At 46.0% G+C, this 18,440-nt stretch overlaps 1 protein-coding gene across 2 annotated transcripts in view; it reads left to right on the top strand.

Moving 5' to 3' along the window:
• The first annotated feature begins 5,069 nt into the window (after positions 1-5,069).
• Positions 5,070-18,440, top strand: part of PDE3A (phosphodiesterase 3A) — a 285,566-nt gene continuing 272,195 nt past the window's right edge. The window contains exon 1 of one of the 2 annotated variants that reach the window (XM_081209862.1): positions 5,070-10,091. In XM_081209862.1, the coding sequence (XP_081065988.1) occupies positions 9,051-10,091 (1,041 nt within the window). In that variant the 5' untranslated portion in view covers positions 5,070-9,050. The remainder of the gene's footprint in view (positions 10,092-18,440) is intronic. The other variant, XM_081209861.1, reaches the window with a different exon arrangement.

Here is an 18,440-nt window from a genome sequence, read left to right as displayed (position 1 = left end):
AATTCAGTAGAACAGGGTTTCCCAAACTTGGGTCTCCAGATGTTTTGGACTACAATTCCCATCATCCCTGACAACTGGCCATGTTGGCTAGGGATGATAGGAGTTGTAGTCCAAAAACAGCTGGAGACCCAAGTTTGGGAAACCCTGTAGCAGAACTTATTACTGCATCAATATGGTCAGTATTGTTTCTAACTGACTGGCCATGTCTTTGGCTGCAGGTCTGTACTGTCCGCAGTGGACACCCTGCGTCAAGTGATACCTGTGGGATAACTTCTCCAGGGACGTTAGGTCATTTGCCATTGCCTTCCACAGGTCAGGACAATGCTGCCTCAGGCAGCGACTATCAGCCTGTAATCGTATTCCTGTAATAATCGCACATATACAAAATAGGCGTCGCTTTCCGAGGTGCCCTGGCAAGTGGCTGATAGTGCTTATAAATAGCCATGCACAGCAAACAAGTGATAAAAACCTAATGCACATACGCAAATATTTTAAAAACAATCGTGGTTTGTCTGATAGCATTTCTTTCAAGTGTGATCGTCATAACATGCGATAAGGAGTAACTGGCAATGAGTTCCGTGCTACACATTGGTAAACATCACGTGGCGTTATCACGGTCAATTCCCAGCACGGAAGCACAACAGACTGTAAGAGAAGCCGTTTCAGACTCGGCTCCGAAAGGTCCATTGAAGGGCTGAGACTCATCCTGTAGCAATATAAAGATAAGTTACATACAGTGGAACCTTGTGTTACAGACGGGATCCATTCCAGAGGCCCGTCCATAACACGGAACTGATGTAAGTTGAAGTGCCACGTCTGCGCACGGCACAATTTAGTGCTTCTGCGCATGCGGCGGAACCTGGAAGTAACCTGTTCCAGTACTTCCGGGTTGCTGCGGGACGCAACATGAAAACACGTAACCTGAAGTGGACACGGCATGAAGTATGACTGCATAGTACTTGCTGCCAGTGTGGGCTTAGTTCATCGTCATCATCATCATCATCAAATTCTATACCACCCTTCACCTGGACATCACAGGGTGGTTCACAAGAAACATGAATAGAGGAGAGTATCTTCAAGCCAGCTGACAAAAGGAATTGGATTAGAGTCTTGGATTGTAAAACATAAAAGCTAGGCATTTGAGCCTGCAAGGTGGGGGGGGGGGTTATTTCTCATCCCTGACATTGTGATGTGAATTTCAGGGCAATATTTACATGCTGAATAGGTAGCTCTTTGTTTTATTTCTTACATTTACATACAGTGGTACCTCATATTACATATGCTTCAGGTTACATGCACTTCAGGTTACAGACTCCGCTAACCCAGAAATAATACCTCGGGTTAAGAACTTTGCTTCAGGATGAGAACAGAAATTGTGCTCCGGCGGTGCGGCAGCAGCAGCAGGAGGCCCCATTAGCTAAAGTGCTGCTTCAGGTTAAGAACGGACCTCCGGAACGAATTAAGTACTTAACCCGAGGTACCACTGTACTGCCTTTTTCTATGGGGAACTTAAGGCAGTGTACGTGGTTTTCCCCACAACCACCCTGTGAGGCTGTGGCATAGCATGGATTGCCGGAGCCCAGGGCAAGGAATGTATTCTACTTCCCAAATGGCACCTCCATGCAGCGCTGTTGCTGCTGAATGGAGCTATGGAGCTGCATAGCGATGTGATCTGAGGGAAAGAGTGGGAGAGTTCTGGGGGCCAAACAGCCGCCATCAGGCCATCGTAGCAAGCATTAAAGTTGCAGCCCTATGCCTACATACCTGGTAGCAGGATTCATTGAACTCGCTGCAGTAGATGTGCACAGGACTGTGTTGTAAACACCACTGCTTACTCCCATGCCATTGGAAACTAGTTGATGTGTCCCTTGCACTTTGAGCACTTCTGAATAATGTCAGAACTTCGATGCATTCAGAGGTTTGTGGGAGGTTTTTTTTTGTAGCAGTGGCAGCTGCCGTGAATGCCTCTATTTGTACCCGGGGAATTGATTTGGTACACCAATTGTATGGTCACAAGCTGGCCTGCACAACTGTGCAAATTTAATAAATGAATGAAATACGATTAACATTCTATACTCTTCTAAATGTGTTTGTGGGAGCGGTGGGGGGTTATTGGTTTGCGGTTTTTCGTTCTTGTTTTGGTTATGTGTTTTCATCTTGTATTTTTATGTCGCGAGCCACTGTGAGATCTACAAATTTGAATAAATAAAAAAAATTAAACTTGGAACCCAGGCAAAAAACACTTAGGGTGTTGTGCAGTGCCAGCAAAGGGTGTGCCCTGGGGAGAGTTGGGGGGGCAGAGAAAAAGAGGCCTAGAGATGAATGTTTGGCCCCTGGGACTGAGGTGCCTCCCCCTGATGGGCTGGACTTGGCTAGATGGATCGCAAATTTCTGTATGTCTTGGCGAGGGAGTCCTTTTGACTTATCTTAAAAGACAGCAGTGAAACGCACAGCAAATTGTATTTAGGAGTAGAAGCTCCTTGCATTTGATAAGGCAGAATTCCGTAACCTCAATAGTGCCAAACTTAAATTCTTTGAATAGTGTGTTTCTTTCCTTCCTGGGTTTTCTGGGTCTAGAATTATTCTCCACATAAAATATTCACACTTGCCGGCTTTACGTTAGTTCACAGCAATTTCTGGGACGTTATTGTATTTGCACTGGCAAGTAAAAACAGATGATCCTCTGTGATCAGCGAGTATATTCATCATCACACCCATCTCATGCTGTTGGTTGCTTGAAAGAAAAGAACAGGATATTGATCAAAGTATTAATGAAAAATAGCACACTTTTTCAAAGAAATTAATATGTATCTGAAGTCGAGTTGCCCCGAGTTAGCACCTAGTCCCCAAATTACTATATTGGTGCAACAGTGGTGGCTGGTGCCCAGTAGCGAAGGAGGGAGGTACAGTCAAAGCCAACAATAGGTGAGGCTAATTTATTGTCGCTTTGTCTCCACCCTCCTCCCTGCACTGATACTGAGGAGGAAGGTGACAGACAGGGCTGACAGCCAGTGCAGAATGAGCTTGGTGAAGCAGTGTCCTCTTCACCCATTGGTTCAGCCTGCACTGTAGTACAAGTGTCAGTAGCTGGCAGCCTTTTTATTGAGATGCAGAGCAGGAGGAGATGATAAACAGACCTGTGGGAGATCAGTGTCTTTTGTTGTTCCTGAACTGTCACCTAATGGCAGACGTTCCATCAGCCTACCCGACTGGTTTCTATCCCAGTTACTTTTTTAAAAAAAAGAAGAAAAAAGAACAATGTCTGAGCTTTCTTTTTTTCCTCTTCCCTCCACACCACCTTTCCTTGTGTGCTATGTTTTTTAAGATTGTAAGCTGAGAGCAGGGACTGTTTCACTACTGATCTTTGCAAGCCTCTCCAGGGGCCTCTTTGGCTTTTAAAAATATGTAACCCCCCCCCAAACCCTGCTATGACTAAATCTGAATGAATAACATCCATACTTGGCAAAATGGCTAAAGACAATCCCTGAGTCATTTAGGCTGTACTGGTTCTCCCAAATACAGAGTAGTAACTTTTTAAAGTTTTGCCTCTGGGTACAGAACAACAGGAAGAGCTTTCATGTGTACTTTCCCCTTTCCTTTTTTGGGTGGGACACATTTCTTATGCATTCCTGAGAGTCACCCAGACTCAAGCTAGGAACCTTCTGCTTTGCCTGCTAAGGTCTTAAATGCAATGTGTGGCTGTGACAATCCTCTTTCTGCACAGACAGGAGATGTGATCAGGCAGAGATTTTAAACCAGGTGGCAAACCCAGCTTGACCTCTGTATAATATGTGAAATGGCCTCTTAAATCTGATTTATCCTTACTGAACAATCCGTGTGGAACCATTGCAAAGATCCAGACTCTTTGGTACAGGCAAAGAGCTTAAGAGGAGCTCTGTTGGGTCAGGCCAAAGGCCCACCAAATCTAGCATCCTGCTATCACAGTGGCCAGCCAGATGTTCCTGGAAAGCAGGACTTGAGAACAATACTACTCTCCCCACCTGCAATTCCCAATAACTGGTATTCAGAGGCCTACTGCCCTCCAATACCAGAAGGAGCTCACAGCCATAACAGCTAGAGTCATTAACAGCCTTATCCTCACAAATTTTAAAACCACCCGTTGGCGGCCATCACTCCATCAAGAAGCAGCCAGTTCCATAGTTCACTAGCCATGTGAAGAAGTTTCAGTGTCTGCCCTTAATCTCCAAACATTCAATGTCATTGGATGGTGCTAGGTTCTAATATTAAGAAGGAGAAAAACATCTCTACCCACTTTCTTCACACATAATGGGATTCACAGGTTTTGCTCCCCATTGCTCGCCTCCCACCTAAACTAAAAAGCCCCTAATACAGGGGAATCCCCACTTGCACAGGAGGAGGACTACGTGAAGGAGAGTGTCCACCCCCATCGTTCTGCCCGGACACTGAGTTCCAGCGCCGAGGGCCTTCTGGCAGTTCCCTCGCTGTGAGAAGCCAAGTTACAGGGAACCAGGCAGAGGGCCTTCTCAGTAGTGGCACCTGCCCTGTGGAATGCCCTCCCATCAGATGTCAAAGAGAACTACAACTACACTGGTACCTCAGGTTACATACACTTCAGGGTTACATACGATTCAGGTTACAGACTCCGCTAACCCAGAAATAGTACCTCAGGTTAAGAACTTTGCTTCAGGATGAGAACTGAAATCACGCAGCAGTGATGTGGCAGCAGCAGGAGGCCCCATTAGTTAAAGTGGTGCTTCAGGTTAAGAACAGTTTCAGGTTAAGAAAGGACCTCCGGAAAGAATTAAGTACTTAACCCGAGGTACCACTGTACCAGACTTTTAGAAGATATCTGAAGGCAGCCCTGTTTAGGGAAGATTTTAATGTTTAATAGGTTATCGTATTTTAGTGTTCTGTTGGAAGCCGCCCAGAGTGGCTGGGGAAACCCAGCCAAATGGGCAGGGTATAAATAAATAAATAAATAATAATAATAATAATAATAATAATAATAATAATAATTTTCCTAGCTGCCACGTGCATCATCAGGACACGTGAGCGGGGGTTCCTGCATTCTGCTACCACCCTGCCCCATTGGGCCCCCGTTTCTGCTCCCTTTCAGCACTGAAAATGTTGCATGCATCTGCAGGAGTGCATGTGCTGATCATGCGCACCTGGAGAATTGCTGGTATTTTAACCTTTCCTCAAAGGGGAGTTGATCCCGCTCCTCCAGGAAACTTTGGGACACCCTTTTCAGAATCCCGGTTTCCTGAAAAACCGGATCCAGCTAGTGCTCAGTTCCACAGCGCCATCCCAAGGTGTTCTGAAAGCTGCTAGTGACAAACATGTTGGCTGCAAGTGCGCTGGGAATTATTTTACACCTCCACTTTCTGTTCCATTGCCGCTGTCTCTTATGGTTGTGGAAAGTCACGATTTAAGACGATGCCCTCTGACAGCATCTAGCAGAACAGATGCATATTCCCCTCTTGTCCTTTTAACCCAACAGGGTCAGACAGTGAACAAGGCATAAAACCTCAGACAGACACAAATAAATATTAAGACGCTGAAACTACCTTGAAATCTTAAAACCAGTGATTTATTTTGCGGGGTGGAAAGGCCAGAGAATTTCCCTTCTCCGATCGGCCGATTCCTTAGCTTTCAATGTTCCCAAGCTGGCAAATAGGTTCCCCCCCTCTGTGGTTTCGTGCTAAATATATTGCTACTCTCTGTTGACCTAGACTGTGGCTGTGAGAATGAAGGTCTTTAGGCCTGCAAACAACAAACGCCTGTGTGTTTCTAGACTTGCAGGAAAGGTTCTATTATGCATGCATGTGCCCTAAACCTTTAAGGGATGGAAGGCTGTGGTTCTCCAGTTTAGTTAAAATGGTACCACTGAAAAAGGAACAGAGCCTTTATAAAGTTCATTTAACTAGTTCAAGTTCATCCTGTCCAAAAAAAGAATCCAGCACGTCCCTTTGTAAAACTAAGCAGTTCGGGGTCACATTCTGCTCACTGTTCATACAAATGATGCTCTGCAAAAAATGTTTGGCATTCAGAATGTTTCAAGATTCTGTGCTGAAATATAAAATATGCTTAGCCCCCTTCTATTCTGTACATATAAAGCAGTATCATCATCACTTGAAATAGACTAGATTGGCCTTTGGCCTGTTGCAGCAGAGCTCTTCTTGTGGGCTTGCTTACTGGAGATGAAGCTACATGCCTTTCAGGAAAGGTTCTGACATTTGGGGCTTCTTAGGTTAGACACAGCGGTTCTCAACCTGTGGGTCCCCAGATGTTGTTGAACTTCAACTCCCATCATCCCTGATGCTAGCTAGGGGTGATGGGAGTTGTAGTTCAACAACATCTGGAGACCAACAGGTTGAGAAAGACTGGGTTAGAGGAAAGGTGAGGAAGAGGGGACATGATAGAAGAGCACAGAATTATGCATGTTATGGAGAAATAAAAGTTCACCCCTCTGTCAAAACACTTGAACTTCGTGATTTGTTGGATTGGTCCCCAAGTCCAACTCCAACTCAAATCCAACTCAATGATGTAATGTTGGAAAATGTTGATCATTTCTCCGACCTAGGCAGTTCTCTTTCCACAAGGGTCAAAATTGATGCCGAAATCCAGCATCGCTTGAGTTCTGCGAGTGTGGGTTTCTTCAGATTGAAGTGCAGAGTGTTTGAGGACCAGGACATTCGCAGGGAAACCAAACTGCTTGTTTACAAAGCTATTGTACTACCAACCTTACTGTATGCTTGTGAAACATGGACCACTTATAAACACCATCTCCAACTCCTTGAAAGATTCCATCAATGGTGTCTCTGAAAATTTTTACACATCACTTGGGAAGACAGGTGAACTATTGCCAGTGTACTGGAAAAGGCAAATATCACCAGTGTCAAAGCAATGCATCTTCAACATCAACTTCGTTGGACTGGTCATGTTGTGTGGTTGCCCGATTATCATCTTCCAAAGCAACTACTCTATTCCGAACTTAAAAATGGAAAGCGTAATGCTGGTGGTCAACAAAAGAGGATTAAAGATTGTCTCAAGGCAAATCTAAAAAAATGTAGTATAAACACCAACCATTAGGAAACACTTGCCTGCGAGCCCTCCAATTGGAGAACAGCCTTTACTAAAGGTGTCATGGGCTTTGAAGACACTCGAACTCAGGACGCAAGGGAGAAAGGTGCTAGGAGGAAGAAGGCACGCTTGGCAAATCCACACCGTGACCAACTCCCACCTGGAAACCAATGTCCCCACTGTGGAAGGACGTGTGGAGTATGAATTGCTGGGAACTGAGAGGCCTGTTGCACTCAGATGCTGTTTGCACTCCCCATAAGCACCTACACCGGCTACTGCAAGAACAGGTTGCTGGCCTGATTATGGGCTTAATTCTTGGGAAGAAGGCAGGCAAATGCCCTGCTGCAGCTGCAACCCTGTGGCAAGTGAGCCCTGTGGAACTTACTAATCAAACATTGCACACAGTTATTTGCACCCCTTTTCCTTGCAGGCCTGTCTTGTGCAGAGTGTGGAGGTGCAGACGCCTGTCAAAATAAATGGGCATCCTTTGCAGAGAGCTCTGCCAGTTGGCACCGAAAGCAATGCCCAAGCACAACTGCACAGAAACAACCCCCCACCACAAAGTGTGTAAATACTCTCCAGGTGTGTGGATCTGTGATGATAAGCCCCGATCTCACACATGGTTAGTACAACCTGAACATGCCAGGCCTTCCTTCCCAAGAGTAGGAGTGCTTAGGACAAGGTAACTTGACTGTGACCTGTAGCAGCAGCACCACGAGGTGCTCGCTGCCTGGAGGCTGTGGTGGAGGTACCAACCAACGGGAAATCCATGTGCTATCTGAGTCTCTCTCTCTCCTTTAGTTACTCACTCACCCGGTTTGCAGAGCAGTGCAAAGACTAGCAGCAAACACTGCCCGATCCTTTCGCTCCCTCCCCTCTCGAACAGGAGCTGGTGCACGCTTGCACGAAAAGGAGAGGGGGGAAAAAGAGGGGCGGGGGCTAACGCCTTTCCTCTCCGAGCCCCCTTCCTCCCACCGACCCTCTCTTTGGAGGAAGAAAGAGGCTAGAAAATCCTCGCCAGGTCTGCTCGCTCGAGCTTTCTTCTTCGCGGCTCGCCGATCTCAGCGGGACCTTTTCGTTTTGCAAAGGCACCGCGCGAAGCGAAGGAGGAAGAGGTTTCTCCACCCCCACCCCCCGTCTGGGGCTTGCTCTCCTGCGCAGCCCTCCAAAACTTTCCCGCTTTGCATCGGCTGCCGTTCCCCCACCTTCGGCTCCTGCGATGAGCGGCAGCCTCCTCCTCCTCGTCCCCAGCCATGGGGGGCGGCGGCGATCGGCGGCTTCTGCTCGGGACCCCGCCGGCAAGGATCGCCCCAGCAGGAAGGCGGAGTGAGAAAGGCGCGCGGAGCGGCAACACCAAGGAAGCGGCGGCGGCGGAGGCGCGGGGAAGAAAGGCGGCGGGAGAGGAAAGGAATTCCCAGCAGCAGCAGCCGCCTCCGGCCCGCCCGCCTTGCGCGCCTCCTCCCCGGGCCGAGCGGCGAGGGCGCCCCGCAGCACCCATGGCCTAAGAGGAGCACCAGCCTGCAGCCCTCCCGGATATAGAAAGCCCCATGCCTGGCCAGCCTTCTGCAATACTTAGGGTCTTAGGTTGCCTTCTTTCAAAAAACAGAACAAAACCTGGGCTGGAGGAGACTGGATTTTCCAAATCCTTTGATACGCGTTACAACCCTCTGGAGCCCAACTTCTCCTGAATTACCATTGTTTCCACTTTTACAGAAACAACATTCGCTTCTTTTGCACGTAGCCCCTCAAACCTACTTCAGCTTGGCTTTTGTTTTTTAGGGGAGTAGGGGGGAAATATATTTCGGGACACTTTTTTGGTAATTCCCTCCCCTTGCAAGGGCGCCGTTTGGGGGCATCGCTATACTTGCGCGCGTGGAAAACTAGCAAATAAAAGTATTAGGTGGGGTGGGAAGGGGTTGGGAGTTGCATTTCCTCCCCCACCTGGAGAGAAAGTGGGAAGGGAGAGAAGGGAAAGACCTCTCGCTATGGCTGGGAGCAGCGACTGTGCGAGCAGGGTCCGAAGCCATGGCAGCTGGAGCTCGGGCGAGGAGAAAAACTCTCCGTCTGCAGCGGCGGCAGAGGGAGCCTTAGGCGCCGGTTGCAACGGCTGCTGTTCCTCTGCTGGGCCGGAGGAAGTGGAGAGCAGCAGCAAGGAGAAGAATGACCATCATCCCCATCGGGTAGGAGGCTGGAGGAGTGGCGAAGAAGAGGCTCTTCCCAAGGTCTGGACGTGCTGCAAACTTTCCTGCGCTCTGGGCGCAGGCTCGCTGGCTCTGCTCTTGGCGCTCGGGACCCGCTTGGTGCGCAGCGCCGGCGAGGAAGAGGCGGAAGAAGGAGGAGGAGGAGAGGCCGCTGAGGGCGACGGGGCGCCCGGCCCAGGTGCGAGCTGGCCCCCGATCCCGGGCTCGGCGCTGTGCTGCCTCCTCCTGGCCGCCTATTTCTGGCTGGGCTGGGCCTTGCTGCGCGCCGGGGTCCGCTTGCGCACGGCGGCGCTGCTCGTGGCTGCCTGCTGCGTTGGGGAAGCGCTCGCGCAGCTGGCCTTGGCCCCCGGGGAGGAGCGCCTGCTCTCGCTGGCCGCCACTGGGGTGGTGCTGGGCTGCTTGGCCGGCGGGACATGGCTGGCGCTGCGGCTCCGCCACGGCGTGCTCATGATCGCCTTGACTAGCGCCCTGCGGATCGCCTCGCTCGCCTCCCTGGAGAGCATCCGCGCGCCTTGGAGACCTTACCTGGCTTATCTGCTCGCCTTGCTGGGCATCCTTGGCGCAGGCTACGCGCGCCACGCCTTGCGCCGCCGCCGCCGCGCCGCCGGGAAACAGGAGGAGGCGGAGGAGGAGGAGGAGGAAGGCACCGAAGGGGCGGAAGGAGCGGGCTGTGGCGCTGCTGCTGCTGCTGCCCGGCCGGCCAAAGAAGAGGTGCCGGTTTTTAAGCGCAGGAGGAGATCCAGTTCGATGATCTCCGCCGAGATGGCTGGCTGCGGCAATAAGTCCCATCGCAGGACCTCCTTGCCTTGCATCCCCCGAGAGCAGGTAAGGGGAGATGGGCGAGGGGATGGGAGAGTGGCTCTTGGATGGAGAGGGGTGTGTGCGGGCGGGATGGGGAGCAGGAGTGAGAGAGAAAAGAGACTTTTGCAAAAGCCCTCTGCTGCTTTTTATTCTTGGCAAGGGACGCGCGCAACTTTGGGAAGGAAACTTCTACGCGTTCAAACTTTTTTTGCACTCGCCATCCCAGTTCTCCCTTGAAAGCAGAAACCACGGTTCTCGGCATCCCAGAATAGTAATTTAAAAAGGCACTGACGCAGAAGGGACCAGACATTTCGACAACCGTTTGGCCCTTCGCGTTCCTCCTCTTGCATTTTTTTGGCTTTTGTTTTGGACAGGACCATATTCTGTTGTGTGGGTGACCATGTGCATTGCATAATTTAAAATCTCTCTCCGAAGATGATGTGGAGAATAATTGCTCAGCTGGGAACTGGGAAAACAGATGTTCGTATGATTTTTCTTTTTAAAGAAAAGTGTAGTTGCTGTTCTTCATCTGTACAGTTATGTGCACATTGGAGTCCTAGAGATGTTGCTGTTTTAATGTCCAGTGTTCCTTTAAGGCACGTCTTCATTACAGAAAGAACAGATGTTCAGTGCTGTTATGTTTGGGCCATGTTTCGTGCCGAATAGTTTGAATGCATCCTTTTAACTTTGAGGCCCATAATGGCGCAGCTGCCACTTTTGCACACCTACCTTTTAATCTTGCATTTTGGATTCTGCAGATGAGACAGCTTACATTCTGTCCAGTATCGCCTCATTTTTTTTAAATTTTTTTTTACAGTGGATGTGCAGCTTCTATTTATTTGAGTTTGGCTGCAGAAAAAGAAAACGTTGTGGGAATCGGAAGGTTAAGATGTTTTGGAAACTTTTCTGTAACTTGTGGAAATCTGTGTAGAAACTGAGTTTCTTTGTGAAACAAGGGGAAATGTTGAAAATAAACACCCTGGAAACATAACATTGCATTTGAGTTAGCCTGAATTGCTTTTTTAAAAAAGACCTGCAGTGTGATACACAACTCGGTGGAGCTGAGGTATTCAAATTTAACTCTGTTTTCGAGCGTTTAAAGTTCATGCCCATGGATTTTGAAGACACCAAGGTCCAGATCCTAAGTGAACTTGTAGCTTGAGCCTCAACATGTTTTCTTGGAAGTAAGCCACACTGAACTTCAAGTAAATGTGTATAGGATCACAGCTGTACTTGCAAGCAAGCTCAATTCATGAGCCTTTCACTTAGCATGCTAAGAACCAGTCTTGGTAGTCCTCTTTAATCCAAGTATAAGTGGTTTGTTGTTTAGTTCACCCAGATGGCAAGATGGAATAATATTTTTTCAGTAGATTCTGCAGGGGTGATGTCTTCTTTCGTCGTGGCACGAACTCTTTCAGTATTGCACCCAAATCTTAATAATGTAGTGTGGAAGCAATTCTCAGTTATTTTTAGTGAGACTTACGGTATTTCCTAGGAGTTGTTTCCGAATCAAGGGGTGGGATGTTAGGTAGCCTGAGATCCAAAACACACTTACTTGGAAGTAAGATCAGTTAAACCCATGGGATTTTTTTTCTCATTGAAATGTGCTTGGTGTCAGGTGCTAGTTAACTCTGTGCGAATAAAGTTTAGTATTGTCAACCAAAGGGATATTTTTGTGTCCTTGGAAGCAAAAGTGGTTATTTTCCAGGCAATGACATCAAACCATTTGGTGTGGATCACAGGGTTTTTTCCTCCCTCACCCCTCTTGGACTGGGTAGATTTACATGGTTTTGTGGTTGCTCGGGACATTTTCTCAGCTATACATCTTTGAGGTTTAATTTGCCACAAGTGCAATTTGTTAAAAAAAATATTCTGGAATACAATTTATATTGAGCACACTTTCAAAGTGAAAACACCATGAAGAAAAACTTGGGAAACTGACCTGGATTCCTGTGCTTTGCCGTGTTATGTGACGCATGTTAAAATGTGAAACCCCACATTATTATTATTATTATTTAAATTATGTCAAAAGAGACTATTATTGAATAGCAGGTGATTCGAGCTTTATTTTGTTTTGAAATTTTAATGTGCGACTGCCAGGACTGTCCCACTACTTTCTGTAGCACTTTAGATAACGGTGACTTTCAAGAAAACATGTTTGTATTTAATCACTTCAATGTGGTCTGTTAAACTCTATTCCGGCTGCTGTCATTTGCTTACAACAGCTTCTGAGATCGCCTTATTTCATAATGTATGGAGTTAAGGATACAAGAGGCATGAAATGAGTGGTGTCAAACATCAGTGCTGTTGAGTGGCTTATAGTTTATGAGTTTGCAGGACATTTTGAGGGTCTCTGATCGATACAGAGAACTCGAATCGCCGCCGCTTACATCTTCAGGAATCCTAAAGCAACTTGTTCCTTTCGGCTTGTTGACCGCAAAACAGACTTGTCATTTGCGAAGGGAAGAAATGGATAATTGTGGGTTATGAACAGACCTTTGCTAAATGCTGCATTCATACTGTAGTACAGTATTTAAATTACACTTTAAACTCATTGATTTAGATTTGTAAATTGTGCCTCCCCCCCCCCACACACCACAAACACACACACAAGGTTTTGTAAATGTTGGTTTTAAAAGTATGTAAATATTGCATTGAGAATCAGCACGGTCGGTGTTAGCCCTATATAGAGGATGAGGGTACAATGGCAGAATGTGTGCCTTGGTGTATTTTTGTAAACGAGCATTTAATATTTGAAAGTGAATGTTCGTAGGAGGTAGAGAAAGATGCAGTCTTAAAGATGACACCCCCACAAAAACAAACAAACAAAAAACCCCACCTTGTGATATGGTAACTCTTTCAACAACTGGATTTTACTGCATAGTACATACAAAAAGTTCAGGGTCTGAATCTGAATAGTCAGAAAAACAATATGCACAAGTGATTGAAATAACAGTGTTACTGCAAGATGGCCACATTTTCTCCTAATTTGTATTCCATTGCCCTCTTGAAATGAGGACTACATTCCCTAAAAAGAAAACCTACATTGTCACGCTAATTAAGTATAGATTATAATGTTATTTTGATAAATGATTGTTTTTGAATGGGCCGGAAAGTTGACTTTTAAGTGTACTTTTCTAACTTGAGGAGGGTCGGGAGATCTGAAATCTGAAAAGATTGTGACTCCTTCCTTACGATGAACAGTGATGCTGGAATTATTTTCTGTATGCCACGGTACATGCATTTTGAGGAGCAGAGGCCGTAGTCGCAAAACGAGGCACAAGGGATGGTTGCATTGTTCAGCATCCAATTTTGTTCATCTGCAGCGAGTTTTTGCGAAAGGTTTCAACCAAAAAGTAGGAAGAGCAAAGATGTAATGAATTATTGCCATTAACCACTCGTGGGCTTTGGATTTGCCTTCCACACAAGTAGATTCGGCGGAGGTAATTCTGCTTTTGATATTTCACAGCTGGAGCTGGAAGTGTTTTTGTCTCCCCGCTTCTCCGATATATTTACTCTTAGCATCAAGGTTTCTGGTGCATTGCAGGAAGAAACAAGGAAGGGTCCCTGCCTGAAGGAAATTGCAATTGAAACTAAGCCTATCGTAGTTGTGACTCCTCAAGTCGAATGCAGCCCCCTTTGTGAGTTTGCTGAGGTTCCTGGTTGTGCTACCTGCCTGAGATCACCCGAGAAGGACATTGCCGGACATTTGGCAGGTCACAGTACCTGGCTGGTGGGCTGCTGTCCCCGTGGCTTGTCACAAATTGTCTAGGTCTCATCTGAAGCTTGACAACGGGGGAAAAGAAGAGAGCGAGGATTGGAATGCTAGAACCAAAACTAACAAGGAGGAATGCAAGCAAATGCAGTTTTGGACTTAGTTGTGGATGGGGATGCGATATGTGGAAGGATCATAATAGACTCATAGAACTGTAGAGTTTGAAGGGGTCTTGAGAGTTTACCCCCCTGCAACGCAGAAATCTCAATTAAAGCCTTCATGACAGATGGCCATCCAACCTCTGCTTAAAAACTTCCATGGAAGGAGAGTCCGAGGGAGACCGTTTCACTGTCAAGCAGCTTTTACTGTCAGAAAGTTATCCCTGATATGTGGTCAGAATCTCCTTTCTTCTAACTTGAAGCCATTGGTTTAAGTCGTTGCCTCCGGGGCAGGAGAAAACAAGCTTGCTCCATCCTTCGCTTTAGATATTTGAAGATGGCTATACACATGCAGCTGCTGGGTGACCTTGGGCTATTCACACTTCTCTGAAGTCTCTCAGCCCCACTCACCTCACAGAGTGTTTGTTGTGGGGGAGGAAGGGAAAGGAGAATGTTAGCCGCTTTGAGACTCCTTTGGGTAGTGATAAAGCGGGATATCAAATCCAAACTCTTCTTCTTCTTCTTCTTCTTCTTCTTCGCTTTAGATATTTGAAGATGGCTATACAGGGACGCGGGTGGCGCTGTGGGTTAAACCACAGAGCCTAGGGCTTGCCGATCAGAAGGTCGGCAGTTCAAATCCCTTCGACGGGGTGAGCTCCCGTTGCTTGGTCCCTGCTCCTGCCAACCTAGCAGTTTGAAAGCACGCAGTGCAAGTAGATAAATAGGTACCACTCCGGCGGGAAGGTAAACGGTGTTTCGCCAGAAGTGGCTTAGTCGTGCTGGTCACATGACCCGGAAGCTGTACGCTGGCTCCCTCAGCCAATAAAGTGAGATGAGCGCCGCAACCCCAGAGTTGTCCGTGACTGGACCCAACGGTCAGGGGTACCTTTACCTTTACCTTTACCTTTACCCTATCTTTTCTCAGTCTCCTCTTTTCCAGGCTAAACATTCCCAACTCTCTCAACCGTTCCTCATAAGGCTTGGTCTCCAGACCGCTGATCATCTTGGTTGGCCACCTCTGCAAATGTTCTAGCTTGTCAATATCCTTCTTAAATTGTGGTGCCCAGAACTGGACACAGTACTACAGGTGTGGTCTGACCAAGGCAGGATAGAGCAGTCCTATTATCTCCCTTAACCTGGACACTACTTCTGTTGATGCAGCCTAGAATAGCATTATCTTTTTTTTTGTTTTGTTCAGTGGTAGAACAACTGCTTTGCACACAGGTGATTTCAATCTCCTGCATCTCCAGTTAGAGAACTACTGGCAGTCAGTGCAGACAATATTGAGTGGTCTGGCTCGGTATAACCCAACTTCCTGCATTCCTAGCATTTGATCTTAGGTTTGATTTCCCATGGCTGGGCTTGAAAGCTGCATTGTGCAAATGATTATTATTGGTACTATGCCATCCATACATGATATCTTAACCATGGCAGGCTGTTGCTCTAAAGGGCCTGGCAATTGCAAATAGGTGTCAGGGAAACTTGAAGATAGGCTTAGTGATGGGAAAATGTGGGCAGATATCGTTGCATGTATTGTTTGGTTTCCATATTATGAGATCACCACAAGTTGCTTTCTGGCAGGTCAGCCTTCTTTTGTCTCTCAAGCCCAGTACTGTTGTACCCTGACTAACAGCAGCTCTCTAGGGCAAATTTGTGGTTTGGACTCCATCAACCTTTGTAACCAGATATAATGGGAGTTGTAGTTCAGGAACATCTGAACTACAAATGTCACTTCAACTCTAGGGTCTCCAGCAAAGGGATTCCCCATTGCCAGTTAAAAGGATCAGGTAGGAATTGAACCTGAGATATTAGGAATACAAAACATGAAATCTATCACTGAGCTTTTGCCATCTGTTAATGTGAATGGCTTCCTTTTGTGCCCACTACCACACACCAAGGAAAGCTGAAATTTAGGCCCCAGGCTTCCGGGTAAATACCTGATCAGAGATTTGAAAGGGATTTTCTGGCAGTACAGTGTGCAAACTAACGACCTTCGTTTCTTTTTGCATTTATACTCTCAGTGTACACAGCGCTTTGCAAAAGTACGCGCTGAGAGGTCCCTGTCCCAAAGTGTCTCGCAGTCTTAAAAATTTGACACAGGTGAAGGAGAGGGAATGGGAGACTGGGTAAACAGGGCGAATTACGCTTGGGGAGCAATCCTATGCACAGCACCCGATCCAAAGCCCATTCAATAGCAGGGCGGCTGCTGCTTTGCCTAAGCCTGGCAGAGGGAAAACAAGCCTTTGAAATATTGTTGCCAGTGGAGAATCCAGCTTAAGTCCTGCCCCTGGAATGCCCCTTTGCGGGGCTTAAACCAGCCTCGGCTCAGCCATCTTCAAGGGGCCTGGCCCCAGCTGAGCTGGGATGAGCAAGTTTTGCAGGTGTATCTTTGGCTGAGCTGGGGTTGAGGATGTCATGCCAGCTGAACAAGAGATCCACTTCATCCTAGGCTGTTCATCTTGGCAGATCTTGGCACCTGACTGCCCCCTAGCAGTGGGATTTCGGGAGGTTAAGGGGTCATAAAAAAGGATTCTCTGAGGAGTGTCTATTTTACCTCCTTATCTGTTTCTTCCTTTATCCCTCTCATCTGCCTTCTTCATTCCCATTGTTTGTTATACTAAGGTGTGTGTGTATATATAGTACATAGGATTGCAGTGATACAGTAGCTTATATTATTGACATTCGGTGTATCCCAGGACAAATACTTCATGCTGTAGCAGTGTATGGATTAGATCAAAATTGTAAGCTTCGTTGCAGTTTTTAACAACTTGGATTGATGGTGGGTTGTTTTGTGTGTGTGTGTATTTTGGCAATATTTGCCACTGTTTTTATTTAGTATGCTTATATACTGCTTCCCCCCCCCCCAAGTGATTTCAAAACAATTTACATGAAAAAAAATAAATCTATCATCATTACAAATCACAGAAGCTTAAGGTAACAATTGTTGAACATTGCATATGTGTGTGTGTGTGTTTGTATGTGTGTATAACATAACAAATACAGTTTTAAATAAATATAATTTTATATAATTTAGTAAAAGCTTAATTATAATTTTTATTTCTTAAGGCTCTTTTTTCATTGTGTTTTTTTTAATTAAAAAAAACCCGATTTACCCCATTCTTGGAAAAGGCAGACATGGATTTCAGAGGCATTTCTCTGATTCTGCTCACTTTATTGATTAAAATGTAATTTAAATTTTTTTTTTAAGCCTTTACAATTTGAGAGGTGTTTGTGGGGGTGGGGGAGTTTGGCAATTAATAAAACTGTTTGTTAAAAGTGTGACATGAAGTCTTTTTTTTTTTTTTTTTTTAAAGGAGAGCCTTACTGGAGGTAAAGAAGTCAAAATACAGTAGAGGCTTTCAGCTCTTTTTAAATGGTGTTTAAATACACACACGCGTACATAAAGATGCTGTGCTGAAAGAAATGCAGTGTGTGCTGGGGGTTGCCGTGTCAATTGGATAAACATCTGGAACAGTGACCCACTGATGAAGTCTGTGTTTTGATTTTGTTTGTGAGTGTGTGGTGGGTGTGAGCGACCCACAATGTTTAGGGTGTTAATTGTGCCACTTACATGAATTTGTCTGCTGTACGAATTTTTCCTTTCTGGGAAGTTCTTCCTTAAATTTCGGGTGCTGCTGAAATGAGCCGTTCTCCATACCTACCAGTAATCAAAATTAAAAGTTTGGAAACCGACATTAATTGTCTCTTTTCAAAAAAGAATTTTTTTTTTTAAACCCCCACATAAAATATATGGCTTGTTTCTGAGAAATGGGGTTGCATCCTTTCAGTCTTTCTATCTGATGTTAACCAGTTTGACATGCTGGCCAATTAGGGATGGGGAGATCTGTCAGTTTGGGTTTCTTTCTGTTTCTCAATTTCCCAATTTCAGGTCCACTTTACCTTTCTACGCCGGTTTGCGATTTTTTAAAGAACGGGTCGACATAAAAATTCACAGCATTATAGTACCAATTTATCCTACCATTTCAGCTAATGTACAGATATTTACATCTTCACATATATAAAGTCCTTTTTTAATATGCCATTTTCACGAATATGTGTCTATATATCTGGTTTTGGAACAGTAAGGACTGAGGCCTTACTCCTTTAACCGGAAGCAAGTGTATTAGGATTGCAGAGCAAAGAGGTGAAGATTGTTTGCAACCTCACGTGCTGGACCCTAATATTTTACCTTTCATGGCGAAATTGCTATAGAGTTCCTTTGATGAATAAGAATGAGAAAGCAAGCAACATTAGCTGCGGTTGCTTTAGATCAGTGTAGATAAGTTTCTGGGAATTTGCATAATGCAGATAGGCCCTTCATTTGCTTGCTTGTGCTTTGAAGCTGTTTTTGCTGTGTTTTTGTAGTTTTTGGGGCTGGTCCTTCGATCCTAACTTTGACGAGAAAGGCATTTTTCTTATAGTCAACAATATTCTAATGAAGGGGAGGACTTCCATTTGTTAAGTTTGCAACAGTGTTCTCACACTTAGAAAGGCTGCCCC

Source organism: Podarcis bocagei (assembly GCF_964188305.1).
Source record: "Podarcis bocagei genome assembly, chromosome: 10".
Classification (NCBI taxonomy): domain Eukaryota; kingdom Metazoa; phylum Chordata; class Lepidosauria; order Squamata; family Lacertidae; genus Podarcis; species Podarcis bocagei.
The sequence above is the reverse complement of the archived record's forward strand: the minus strand, read 5'-3'. Positions and strand labels throughout refer to the sequence as shown.